The sequence below is a fragment of the Vespa mandarinia genome, chromosome 2 (assembly GCF_050613455.1).
Source record: "Vespa mandarinia isolate Hongniang chromosome 2, ASM5061345v1, whole genome shotgun sequence".
NCBI classification, from domain to species: Eukaryota; Metazoa; Arthropoda; class Insecta; order Hymenoptera; family Vespidae; genus Vespa; species Vespa mandarinia.
This window is the reverse complement of record NC_140811.1, coordinates 13,770,001-13,784,470: the sequence shown is the minus strand read 5'-3', so window position 1 is coordinate 13,784,470 and position 14,470 is coordinate 13,770,001. Positions and strand designations below refer to the sequence as shown.

General features: G+C 29.4%; 2 protein-coding genes and 1 long non-coding RNA gene across 7 annotated transcripts in view; 1 reads left to right on the top strand and 2 right to left on the bottom strand.

Annotated features, from left to right (window-relative positions):
- Positions 1 to 881: 881 nt before the first annotated feature.
- LOC146873221 (uncharacterized) lies at positions 882 to 2,078 on the bottom strand. The gene is made up of 3 exons (XR_014983837.1): positions 1,920 to 2,078; positions 1,680 to 1,730; positions 882 to 1,590 (listed from the first exon to the last, which is right to left on the bottom strand). It is a non-coding gene; the product is annotated as an uncharacterized LOC146873221 (long non-coding RNA).
- Positions 2,079 to 5,311: 3,233 nt separating this feature from the next.
- dsx-c73A (doublesex cognate 73A) overlaps positions 5,312 to 14,470 on the bottom strand; it is a 31,156-nt gene continuing 21,997 nt past the window's right edge. For 4 of the 5 annotated variants that reach the window (XM_085655324.1, XM_085655322.1, XM_085655323.1 and 1 more), the window contains 3 exons: positions 12,968 to 13,118; positions 12,294 to 12,416; positions 10,993 to 12,206 (listed from right to left, as the gene is read on the bottom strand). In XM_085655324.1, the coding sequence (XP_085511450.1) occupies positions 12,094 to 12,206; positions 12,294 to 12,416; positions 12,968 to 13,118 (387 nt within the window). In that variant the 3' untranslated portion in view covers positions 10,993 to 12,093. Of the gene's footprint in view, positions 5,363 to 5,710; positions 5,862 to 10,992; positions 12,207 to 12,293; positions 12,417 to 12,967; positions 13,119 to 14,470 lie in introns of those variants that run through there. The other variant, XR_014981861.1, reaches the window with a different exon arrangement.
- Positions 7,163 to 14,470, top strand: part of LOC118443057 (elongation factor-like GTPase 1) — a 54,353-nt gene continuing 47,045 nt past the window's right edge. Inside the window, exons 1-3 of the mRNA XM_035869510.2 lie at positions 7,163 to 10,304; positions 10,401 to 10,523; positions 10,604 to 10,752. Coding sequence (XP_035725403.1) covers positions 7,789 to 10,304; positions 10,401 to 10,523; positions 10,604 to 10,752 — 2,788 coding nt within the window. The 5' untranslated portion in view covers positions 7,163 to 7,788. The remainder of the gene's footprint in view (positions 10,305 to 10,400; positions 10,524 to 10,603; positions 10,753 to 14,470) is intronic.

The window sequence follows — 14,470 nt, the reverse complement described above, 5'->3', positions numbered from 1 at the left end:
TAAAGTCACATATTTTAACGTGACTTTTGAAATAATCCATAAAAGCCTATATTAAATTTTTGTTGAATAAACGATATTTCATAACTCGAATAATGCTGATAATGCACTAACACCTTTGATATTCGGTGAATATTTTTAATATCATATTGACGGAATTAAACAGTTGAAACTTGTCGTAACTCTTATGCAATCTATTTCTTCATTATGAAAATAAACATGAAATCCGTAACATTCCCTCTCCATGAACAAACTTTTGTGATTCTTCGTATCTGGAGATATTAGATTGGAAGATACACCAGTCAGGTTAGATTGGCCGTCATTTCCGGCCATGTTTTGTTTATATTTCTTTTAATAATCAAGGTTAAAATTTCGTTAAAATTTCAGGATTTCTGTAGTGTTCCTAGATAGGAAAAGTTGTGGAAAATGATCTTGCTTATATTCAGTCTATACGATATATTGCGATCAAGTTTATTCACGTAATAAACTATCATTTACCCTTAATCCTAATGCTTAACCCTAATGAGCCCTCACCTAGCGATACCTCGTTCCAATCATTTTCATCCAGAGAAAAGTATGTAAATCCATCCATAAATCCAGTCAATTGAAGTTCCCATTTTTTCTTTTATTCAGAAAAGGGTTTGGAAAACCCACCCTCTCAACCTACCACATACATACCATGTTCGAGCCCATATAAATTTTTTCGTTCACTCACTTACTCGTTTGTGTATGCACATATCATTCGTTGCCAAGTCATCGTCTGGTTTTTTTTCATAAGCCTATCTAAATCTATTAAACTTATTTGGAATAGCCTTGTATATTATTAACACACAATTTCCCCTACCACAACAATGTAGTAGACCACTAAAGGAGACCCATGGGCAATGATTGAATTATTGAGCAATATGATAAAAAAATAAATATATTTCGATAAATTTAAGAATAATAAATGTTTCATTTTAAGTTTCATTTGTTTATACGTATAAGGATTATGGATTGAATTTATTTTTTTAATATATTATTCGTTGGATTTTGTTCTATTATTTAATCATTATCATGGGTTATTTATTAAGGCATGTGTCCCCCGGAATATTTCTTTTAAATTCTTTCTTTCTTCAACTGAGCAGATTTTTTTACTGATCAAGTATGAATTTTTACAAATGGAAGTAGCCGATATTCTGAAGCAACATTTATCAATCTTTTTGCTATTTGATTCAAAACATTTGTTTTTAAGGTTAACGCAAATTTTTATGAATCTGATAGACTGAAATCACTTTATATTATTTTGAAGATACTTTATTTATATTTAATTCTTAACAACATTCTACGAGAAATTTCTTTATAGATTAAAATATTGTAAATTTATTAATTTCCTCTCTTTAAGTCGCAGCTATTATTTCGCGATTTATTAAAAATTTAACGCTATTCGAAGGTTGAAAAACGCTGCATCAAATTTTTTGCCTGTTGCACAAAAACATTGACTATGTCCATGACATTTTTAAATCTCTCGCTAAACGTATTTCCTACATCAGCGAATTGGCTTGGAAAATTAGACTCTTGTGACATTTGATCCATATCTACGTCACGTTCAACCTGTAAACATGTAATCATCAATATTGACTGAAAACTCAATAAATTATTAATTAAATTATATTGAACGAATAAATTTCTTTATTACATACTCTCTTATCGGTCATAGTTTTCTCTTGATTTTGCGACTCTGCTTGATCAAGCTAAAATTCATTTTATCATTACATTTATTATATTATATAGATATTATTATGAGGTATACTTATATACATGTGGCATATGAATATAAGTTGAAGTTTGGGGGATTCTGAGATGGGGAAAATAATTTTGGCTAATAGGAATACTCGTAATTATTGCAAATTTTACCACAATAATGAGTTAATATTACTTACTGTCAACATTAGGCACAGGCAAACGACAATAATGTATTTGATCATGTTCGCTTCTTCTTGTTTTTTCTTTTCAATCCGTATTTCTTTTATTCATAAAATCGTTACATTCGCTTTTATATAAACCTTAGAAATGATGCAATTTCGTCACGCTAGAAGAATTAAAAAATTGAGATGTATATATATCTTTTCACAGGAAACCATCAACTTTTATCTCTTAGTTTATTAAGTTTATATAATTTTATTTTAATTTTACGAATGTTACAGTACTTGTGATAAATAATATTATTTAAATAATAATTATTAGAATAATTATTTAATTGTATATAGGAATATTTTAATAAGAACATTGTTAAAAGTTTTCTGAACAATTTAATTGTTCTTACGATGGCATATGTTTTTTTGTTTTACTATCCTTGTTTTTGTTAGCAACGTCGAAAATATCGGTTTAAATTTTTATTTCGTGATAAAATTATATAACAGGAAAACTTTTACAATATTTTCCGTTGAAAATAAGATAAGTAACAAGGAAAATGTCCAATTGTTAGCGATTCACTTCTTATAGTTTACTTTTCTTTTATAATATTTTCGTATTATTTTTCCTGTTCTTTCTTTTTTCCTTTTTTTATATTAATAAATTGTCATTAAACTTTATATATATATATATATATATATATATATATATGTATATCTATGTAGATCTAGATTTGATCTACAAACCTAGATTTGATATTAATAATTTCTTACCATTATCGAAAAATATTTTTCTCGATATCCTCAGACTGATCTAAAGTATCAAAAATATCTTGTCGATGAGTACGTTTATCGTATCGCTACGGCGAAATTAATTTCTCAATTATTCGTTGATATAAAATTGCATTACTTATACAAAATAAAAAGAAACGGATAAATAAATTCTATCTCTTCTTGCTCAAGCTGATATATAAGCGACATAAAAGGAAAAGAGAAAATAAATTAAAGAAAGAATTTTCGAAAAATTAATAATAATTAAGAAAAAGAATGATAAGCAAACGATTATAAAAAGAAGATTAATCAGAATGTATATATAATGACACGCAAATGATAATTCATTACGTGAATAAACTTGATTGCAATGTATCGTATAGACTGAATATAAGCAAAATCATTTTCCACAATTTTTCCTATGTAGGAACACTACAGAAATCTTGAAATTTTAACGAAACACCTTGATTATTTCATAGGATAGATAAATATTAACAAGAAATAAATTGAGCAAGTAAATATATAAGAGTTAAGAAAATAAAAGAAATATTTATTCTCAAATTTTAATTATGTAAAATAAAATAGATGAAAATAATAAAATAATATTTATTTTCATAATGTTTTACTTTTTATAAAACATAAGTGTTTAAAACATACTAGCGTAGCGTAGTTTAAAAAATGCTGAGTTCATATATTCAACGAGACGATTAGTTAATGACACAATGTTCGCTATTTTACGAGTATAATTGATAGTCCAAACATATATAAAAATTAAAATACATTAACATATTTGAGGATGTTCTCATACTCAGAGAAAACTTTTTTGTCCGTGTTGACTGTATATAAGAATAAATACAAAAGACTACCAAGGCTAAGGAAGTCCTTTGGCATGGAAGAAATTTTTAAGTATCTAATTTAGATTTAGACGCAGATGTAATATATTAAGGAAGATGGACAACAATCACAAGTACAATCAATGATATTGGTAAAGCATTAGCCTTGGCTCCTACTTGTAAAGGTTCTCAATATTGTTCTAGTCTCAAAATCACTGAAAAAGGATAAAAAATGTCGACACCGAGATAAAAGAAAAATATGAAGTTTAAAATGATATCGTCGAGGGTGATTTAATCGACAGTCAAGCGATTTACTACTGGATCTCTAAGACTATGAAAAAAACTCGAAGTATTTATTAAAATTCTTTATTAACATTTTCAAAATGCATCAAACTTGTTTCTAATAAATTCATTCTCATCCATATTTATAACTTGTTGTCAAAGCTAAAGTAATAATTATAAAATGTAAAACTTGACATTTTTATTTTCCACAGTTTACGCTTATATTTATATTGAATGAAAAAATATTATTCCAGATTAAAATAGCAAAATTTTATTTTACATAACTTCCACGTTCGTAGAAAAGGTAAAAAGTTCAATGAAGACAATGTTGGGAATTATATTAATGATGCGAACCATTCTATTCTCATTTTAATTAACAATGCTGAAATGAATTTTAATCATCCTGAATTATTTACCAATAGGCCAGAAAAAATGGTAAATAATATATTGTGACTAAACAACCTGGTCTTGCCGATACCAGAATGACTATCGGCTTGATGAAACAATAGAATACTTATAATTACGATAATGACAGTTCTTTTTTTAAAACAATTAAAATAAATAATTTTAAAAATAAATTTTTCTGAATTCTTACTTAAATATATAGATTCACTTCATTTAAAATTTACTAATATATAATTTTTAATGTTAGTATTTCCAATAAACATAAATTTATTGAATCTCAAAAGTCATTATTTTTTCTTCTTTATGTGTCCATTTAATTTATTAATCAATACATCAGTGCTAATAAAATACCAGTTATGTAATGGAAACAATATAATATTGAATATTATATATATGTATAATACTGAATAAATTTTAAGGTGTACCACATATAAGATAACATTTACGATGCATCGTCCATCAAATTTCCTGTTTTCAATATTCCCTGGAATTGGTATTAACATATTTATTTCGTATTTTTAATAAATATTGAAAGAATTCTAAGATTTTGCGATAATAGCGCAATCTAAGAGATTTTTACTGAAGTTAAATAAGCTCAATTGATAAAAACAGAGTCACACACTTTATCGACAGAGTAAGTCGAAAATAAAAGAATTATATATATATATATAGAATCTTAGGAAAGAACATAAAATTTTCTAATTAGCAATTTCTGATATAATTTCTATTTTAAAAGTCTTCGAATAATAGTACCTACTTCAATAATAGTACCTACTTGTTATGATAACTTACTGTCATGATGCGAGTGATTACATCACATTCTATTGTTGCTCTGAACTACGACGACGTCTTGACTTATTCATTAGATCTTTTGAATTTAACAATCCATCAGTTATACCATCCATAACATTTTTCACCGCTTTGTTAAATTCATTGGGAATATTAGCAAGTTGTCCTGGGATATTAGCAAATTGTCCTGGGATATCTGCAAGTTGTCCTGGGATATTAGATCCTTGCGGCATTTGATTCATATCTAAGCTACGCTCAACCTACAAATATATAATCACCAGTATTAATAAAAAATTCATTAAATTATTGAATATTGAATAAATAAATTTCTTTATTACGTACTCTCTTATCGGTTGTAGTTTCTTGTTGATCTTGCGATTCTGCTTGACCAAGCTAAATCAAAATTATGATTGAAATATCAATAATATAGTATCGTTATATTATAACGTATAAAAATTGTATATTTTTTTTCTTCATTAGATTTAACCATTTCCTTTTCGGTTTTCAGAATATTTTTGGAAAGGAACTCATACTCTTTTACACAACCGATACTGTATGCCGGGTTGCGTCTATTACTAATACTAAAATTCACTTTATATCTATGCAAATTTTTATATGTTATATATGCGACATATGAATATATGGAAAATATGGAATATATGGAATAGAGAAAATAATTTTGGTTAATGTGAATATTCGTATTATTCCAAATTTTATCAAAATTGATTCAATATTACTTACTACAAATATTATGCACAGGCAAGCGACAATAATGTATTTCATCATGTTCGCTTCTTCTTGTTGTTTTTCTTTCCTGTCCGTATTTCTTTTACTCGTAAAAACGTTATACTCGCTTTTATATAGAGCTTAGAAATGATGCTATTTCGTTACGCTAGAAGAATTAAAAAATTGACACTCTTATATGTTTCACAAGAAATCATCGATTTTTATCTTTAACTTTATTAAGTTTATATAATATTTTTACTTTTGCAATGTCATAGTATTCGTTATAAATCAAATTATTTAAACAATTATTACTAAGATAATTACTTAATTGTATGTGGGAATCATTTTCAATAAGAACATTGTTAAATGAAAAAGGTAACTAAAATGATTTAATTGTTCTTATAGTAGCATTTGTTTTTTCGTATAATTACCCGAGATTGATCTTGTTATGATCAGCGATGTAGAAAACATTCGAACGAATTTTTATTACGTAAAAGAATTACGTAAAAGAAAAATTATTTTCTTACAATTTTTTTATTTAAAAGTAATATAAAACTTTTATAATGAAAACCCTTTCCAGACGATTATTTAATAAAATTATTAAGTTTCCAAAATAATATCTTTCATTATTAATATTAATTTTGTCGTTGTTTATCGGTACGTAACGCCATACTCTTTCGATTGAGAAATTTCGACAACAATATCAAAGAATTTCCTGCTACTTACATCTAAATTCAAATTAACTTCTAGAGATTTCAGAGTTAATTCCTTTATATTAATCAATAGAAAATTATAAAACAAAATGAAAAATTATATTTTCATTTATATATATATATATATATATATATATATATATATATATAAACGAAAAAGAATTTATCACCCAATCGTAGTAAAAGATATACATTTGACTATGTAGGTACTGTCATACTTTCTCTTCTTGAGAAATTACGACCTGTAGTACAATATCAAAGAATTACCTGCTAAGTACACCTAAACTCAAATTAACTCCTATAGAATCCAGAGTTAACTCCTTTATGTTAATCAATGTATAATTATAAAACATAATTACATATATATGATTAAATTCAATTTGTAATATTTCTTGGAATATCACTTAATTCACTAAAACATATGAGAAATTATATTTTATATCATATAAACGAAAAAGTATCTATCATGCAATTGTACTAAAAGAAATACATTTGACTATATTGGTACCATCATATTTTCTCTATCGAGAAATTTCGACTTGTGGTGCAATATCAAAGAATTTCCCGCTAATAACAACTAAGCTCAAGTTGACTTCTATAGATTCCAGATTTAATTTGTTAATTAATATATATTTATAAATCATAGTTATATACATATTATTAATTTTAATTAGTAATATTTCTTGGAGTATCTCTAAATTCAATAAAATATATGAGAAATTATATTTTACGCAATCGTACTAAAAGATGTACATTTGACTATTTATGTACCGTCATGACCCTTAAAGTCTTCGCGTCTGTGGGATAGTTTCTTGTCGCATTTTGAAGTTCGAAGTGGAAGATGCTGTGATTGATTAATACTTCAGTTGTGTCGAGAATCAGGAAGTGTTTCTTATTATTCTCGTTGGAAGCAGATTGTTTGTATCATTGAAGAAAGTTACGGCATTATCGTTTTAATGCATCTAACCTCAAAATTGTTCAAGTGTCAACCACGTTTTTCTAACATTGATTGCATGTCGGCCACGTACAACGAAAAGAAAATTATTCGTTCGCGCTCGTCGTGTGCTTATCTATCGTTTTACAGTTTGTATTGGCGAGTATGCTTTATAAGACAAGAGCAATGCCAATCGAACGACGATATACTCTTGTGTTTAGCGAATATTGTGCATTTTGGAACGAAAATAAAGTGAAATAGTATTTACTATATTTACTATATTTTAGTGCATTGGGACTTAATTTGTTTTCGAAAATTAGATCTTTAATTTATTCGTATACATTATTTAGCATAATTATTTTTGTAAGTACATATAGTGTAAGCAGTATATGAAGCAGGATATAGCTAGTATCATATATTATTCTTTTTTACATTGATTATAAACAATGAAGCTTGTAAACGCTGAGAAGCTCTGCGAGCTACAACAAGATCCTAATCGTATTCGTAACATTTGTATACTTGCACACGTTGATCATGGGAAAACAACATTGGCAGATTCTCTCGTTGCAAGTAATGGTATTATCTCTAATAAGCTTGCTGGCAAGCTTCGATATTTGGATAGTCGTCCGGATGAACAATTAAGAGGAATTACTATGAAATCGAGTTCTATATCTCTTTATCATATTTATAATACCACAGAATTTGTGATAAATCTCATAGATTCTCCTGGCCACGTTGACTTTGCATCAGAAGTTTCAACTGCTGTTAGATTATGTGACGGCGCTGTTATTGTTGTTGACGTTGTAGAAGGAATATGTCCCCAAACTCGTAGTGCACTTTCTATATCTTATGTCGAAGGTCTCAAACCTCTTTTAATCTTGAATAAAATTGATAGACTGATAACAGAGATCAAATTGTCACCATTGGATGCTTATCTACATTTGACACAACTTTTAGAACAAGTTAATGCAGTGATGGGAGAATTATTTGCTAGTGATATAATGGAACGTGAAGAGAAAGAACAGACCAATGTCTCTACAACTGAAAATGTTATGGAAAGAAATTTAGCTGATTGGCAATCTATACTTGATGATATAGATGATTCTAATTTGTATTTTTCACCAGAACAAGGCAATGTTTTGTTCACGAGTGCTGTCGATGGTTGGGGATTCAGCATTAAAGAATTTGCACAATTTTTTTCTACAAAATTAGGCTTCAGTGAAAAGGTTTTATTGAAAACACTTTGGGGAGATTATTATTTAAATGGTAAGACAAAAAGAATATTGAAAGGTGCTCAAGAGAAGGCAAAGAAACCTTTATTTGTACAGCTCATTCTTGATAATCTATGGTCTTTATATGAAACTATAGTCGTTAGAAAAGATAAAGATAAAATACCCTCTATAGCTGAAAAATTAAATATTAAATTAACGACAAGAGACTTAAGACATACGGATCCTAAAGCACAGTTACAAGCCGTGTGTTCTCAATGGCTTCCTTTAGCTCGAGCATGTATTAATATGATATGCGAAAAAATACCAGCACCTCATAGTTTATCTAGTGAAAAAATTGAACGTTTAATCAGTGGAAATACTAGTTTTTCTACTTTACCTGCGGAAACACAACAACTTAAAGAAGCATTTTTAGCATGCAATTCTTCACCTGAAGCACCAGTAATTGTATTTATCTCTAAAATGTTTCCAATAGAACGAGATTCTTTGCCAGAAAATAAGATGAAACCCTTAACGGCAGAAGAGTTGGCGGAAAGAAAACTAGCTGCTAGGCAGAAACATGCAGAAATGTTACAACGAGAAAGATCAGAGGAAAAACCTAATGGAGAGTGTATAGATAATTCAGATAAAAAGTCTGAGGAAGAATCTACAACGGATAATGATACAGCCACTTCTTTAATAGCTTTTGCAAGAATATATTCAGGTATGCTTAAAGTAGGGAGCGAAGTCTATGTCCTTGGACCAAAACACAATCCTGCGAAAGCTTTAGAGTATCAAAAAGCAGGAGAAGATATAGCTGCAATGACGTTGAAAGATTTACATCCTGGAAGACATATTACTAAAGTAACTATTGAAAAATTGTATTTATTAATGGGAAGAGAATTAGAACCTATCACCAAAATTCCTTCTGGTAATGTCTTCGGTATTGGTGGTTTAGAAGCACACGTATTAAAAACTGCAACATTATCCACTACTATAGTTTGTCCATCCTTCTCTGAGTTGACTTCTCTTGCAGTTCCAATTCTACGAGTAGCATTGGAACCGAAACATCCAAATGATTTACAAAAGCTTATAAACGGTTTGAAATTACTCAATCAAGCAGATGCATGTGCCATAGTACATATTCAAGAAACTGGTGAGATTATTTTGAACACTGCCGGTGAAGTACATTTGGAAAGATGTTTAGAAGATCTAACATTACGATATGCCAAAGTTGAGGTCAATGTTTCTGAACCTATAGTTCCCTTTAGAGAAACGGTTGTACCACCACCAAAAGTGGACATGGTAAATGAAGTTATCGAGAAGAAGACAGAAGAAATAAATTTAGAAACTTGGACGGTAAATCGACAATGTTGTTTCGAAATCGATGCTAAACCACTTCCAGAAAGTGTAACGAAATTATTAGAAAAACATGCGGATCTATTGAAATGGATGGATCAACATTTTAGCAAATTCACGAAAGAGAAAGAAGATGCCTTACTTGAAGACTGTTCCGATCTGAATGAATTATCTATTCAGGATTCAACCATGTCGGATAAGCAGCAAAAAGCAATTGAAAGCTTTAAAAACGATTTGATGATTGCCTTTAAGGAAGCTGATTGGAAGATAAGTTTACAAAATATATGGTCGTTTGGACCACGAAAATGCGGACCTAATATTTTGTTAAACGAGACAGATTATAAACATCGTAATTTTTGGGAACGACAATTTAAATCGATCGATCCACGAGTGTTGTAAGTATTCATTTCAATGAAAAATTATTTCCAGTCTAGATATTAAGATTCTTTTTGTCGTGTTATAACAAAAAAAAAAAATATTATTATTTTCAGATACGACAGTAGTATGGTTAACGGTTTTCAGTTAGCTACACTCGCTGGTCCATTGTGCGAAGAACCAACGATGGGTGTTTGTTTTGTTGTCAAAAAGTGGCAGATATTTGAAGACGTAAACAAGTAAGTTAACCCATTCATTCGATATATGTATTTATATTGTATTTCAATTTTATTTTATATTTGTTTCGTCGTTTTTATAGTGAAAGTGGAAATCTAAGTCAAGGCCATCTTGGTGGTCACTTAATGTCAGCGTGTAAGGAAGCTTGCAGAAAAGCATTCAATTTAAGACGTCCACGATTGGTGACACCGATGTACAGCTGCAACGTCTTGGTTAATTCTGACGTCCTTGGTGAGTGATAATTAACAGATATGTATATATATATATATGTATATATAATTTACAAGTTCAAAGTTGAACGAACGCATTGATATTTCAGAATACTTTTTATCGTACACTCGTACATAAAATAATCGAAAGTTTGATCTAATCCTACGTTGATTTCACGTAGAAAACATATTTTCATAGTTTATGGCCACAGAATTTTCCGCAGGCGTTTAAACGTACCTATATCATATTTTCTTATATATATTTTTCTTTTTTTTTTTTTTTTTCTCTTCTGGAATTGTTTCGACGTCAAGTCTCGATACGTTTTTTTAACGTTAATTAACGTTAAATTCGTGTTGTTGCGATCGTAGATTAATTGCGCGCGATATTTATATATCTTAAATAATTCAAGAAAAAGCAAGATCACATTATACAGTCGAATATGTTTTTATCGCGCTTAATTGGAATCTGTTAGATGACAAATAATAATAACGATAATCGATTTCCTATACGTGCAATTAAGCGAACTACCTACCTCACTGATGATTTATAATCAATATTAGATTTTTTTCCCCTTATGCGATCGTCTTTACTAACAAACCCTTTCATTTCGATACTACCTTAATAGATAAAATTTACCCGTTGGATTAGTATAACGAGGAGCGACGATATCTTATCGTAATAAAAGTAGCATGTAGTAGTAGCAAATTATTAAAAAGCTACTCGTTTAAAAACTTATATATATACCTATATATCTCGTAATTCATCATAAATTTTCAATCGTCTACAAATATATACATATACATACGTATATATGTATGTACATGCGCTCTTATAATCGAAATTTTGTCGTGAAATTTCATAGTCATTGATCTTTTTCTATATTCGTTAAATTTAACCGCGACAAAGAAAGAAAAAAATTAGAAATTAGAAACGAAGGAGAAAAGTGAAAAAAAAAATCTACGAGCTGCTTCTAATTTACCTGGCTTTAACACCAATCCCGAGCTCACGGTATCTAACTTAATGAATAATATAAATATACGAGTATTGTACGCTAAAGGACAACGCGGACAAGGATGATATCGTAATAAATAAAGATGAAATGAAGCGGTGTATATCGATGGTTTGATTTAAAAGGAAGAAGAGAAAGGAAAAGAAAGAGAAAAAGAAAAAAGAAAGATATGCGTAGAGGAAATAGGAAAAAGGGTGGACGATTGTGAAAAAGGATGGATCAAAAAAATCGAAAGAGAAAGGGAGGGAGAGAGAGAGAGAGAGTGAAAGTGAAAGAAAGAAAGACAGAAAGAGAGAGAGAGAGAGAGAGAGAAAGAGACGAAGAGCGAGAATAAAATTCGAACTGATCGTAAATCACTCCCAAACGGCCATTTTCATCAACTGATGAACCTTATCCCAAGGAAACTCTAGCTTATCATCTCTGCCGAATAGAAATCTTTCGGTATTTTCCTCCAAGTCGTTAAAACCTGTAATTTCGTTAACTCGAATTATTTCGTTATTCAATTAAAAATAATATCATAATAAAAAGTGAAAAGAAAAATAGAAAAACCAACCCATAAGACTACGTATATGTCGTAATGGCCGGCCTCTTCTATTTCCTTGCACACACATCATTCCATAAACACGAATTCCTGGTACACTTGCATAGGTCGGTTGATCGTGACTCATGGGACCCTCTGCAACATAACATATATATATATATATATATATATATATATATACATAATATATTTATATATATATATACATATATACATAAATAGAAAATGTCCTATGAACATGAGATCAGAAACGCTTGCTTCTGAAGTTACGACGATTCAAAGTTATTCTGCAATGGTTGGAGAAATTATTACGTCAATTTCTATAGGAGTAATAAACTGTGTTTTTTTTTCTTGGTTGCGTAAGAAATGCAAGTCAAAGGAAGGTTAAAGAAATCACGAGGAATTCAGAAAATAAGAAAAGCTTGACGATTTAACGTTATAATTTCTTCCAACCATTGCGGGAAAATTTTGAAATCGAGTATCATAACTCTAGAATCAAGCATTTCTGATCCCTATGATCATAATACATTTTCTACTTGTTTAAGTCTCCAGAACTTATTCCCAAAGTTTGTACGGACCATTAAGTTACACTTCGTATAATACATTTTATAAAATATTCTTTCAGTCAATGTTTTTTCTTTTTCTTTTTTTTTTTTTTTTTTTTTTTTATATTATACTTTTCATACCAAGTATATTCGAATCCGGACATCGGCATATCACCAAGTAGTGAGACTTTCCGGTTCGTGTATTTTGAAGGGCTAAAAGAGACCAATCCCTTGGAGCTCTGCATTCTCGCATTTCAGCAACTGGTTCGCATGTTTTCACGAGTGTTAGAGCCTAAAAGATTATCGATTATTTTATTTTATTTATTTATTTACTTATTTATTTATTTTTTTTTATTATTATAATACAAGTTTAAAATATCTAATTGATAATAGTATCTAATAGAAACGGCATTCACTGATCGAAAAAAGTTACGATCATTATAAGTAAAAGAATTGGTTTAAAAAGTCTCGGAAGAGGAATAATAATTGTTTTTTAAAATCACGTAGGAACTCACGATCCATCTTGTACTTAAAATTAAAATATATTGAAAATTTCGGATAGTAGTAAATAACAATGAATGTTGTGTTGATGAAATGAAATGAAAAAAAAAAAGAAAATAATGATAATAATAATAATAATAAAATGTAGATACATAGATACATACATATATGTATAAGTATGTGACTTCGAAGTTACATGACGTTATGGAGGGTTAAAAAAAAAATAAATAAATAAAATAGAAAGAAAGGGAAAGAGAGAGAGAGAGAGAGAGAGAGAGACAGAAAGAGAGAAAGGGAGGAAAAGAGAGAGAGAGAGGGGGAGAGAGAGAGAGAGAGAGAGAACAAAAAAGAGAACACGTGCGTTCGCTGCGGTTTCTCAGCAGAAGAGTTACGTTTGGCGAGGTCGTTACACCGGTTGAAAGTGAGTGAACGTTTCTTGCGAACGACATGCCGGTTTTCTACTTCTTCCCTTATGTATGTCCTCCTCGAGTTTCGCGAAGGCACAACGTTGCATCACTAGAGAGAAACTAACTATAAGAGAGACGAAGACGAGTAGCAAGAGGGCATGAGGATGAGCATGAGCACGAGCACGAGTACGAGTACGATCACGAGCACGAGCACGAGCCGAAGGCATTCTCGACAACCGGTAACCGGAATCTCCCGCTCATTATCCATACGGAATTGCTTCGTGACGACGAACGGGCATTCTTTTCGTTTAATTAATATGTATCGAGTAATTGGCGCGCTTGTACTCGGAAATATAAAGATGGTTTCGATCTTGATAAAACATTTATCTCATCATGATGTTTCTCATGAGATTAAATTGATCGTATAGATATAGATGCATATTTTATATTTCTCTAATGATAATCATAATAATAATAATAATAATAATAATAATAATAATAATAATAATAATAATAATAATAATAATAATGTGTTAATGTGGTGACAAATAAATTATTGGTAATCGGAGAAAATAATATAATAATGAGATTGGATTTCGAATTCTTCGTTTGTGTTTAAATATTGACTTAAATATTGACAGATAAATTTAAGAACAGTCCAATAATAATTATTATTATTATTATATTGTATAATCATTTCAGTATTATAAAAATAATAATATAATATAATAATGTG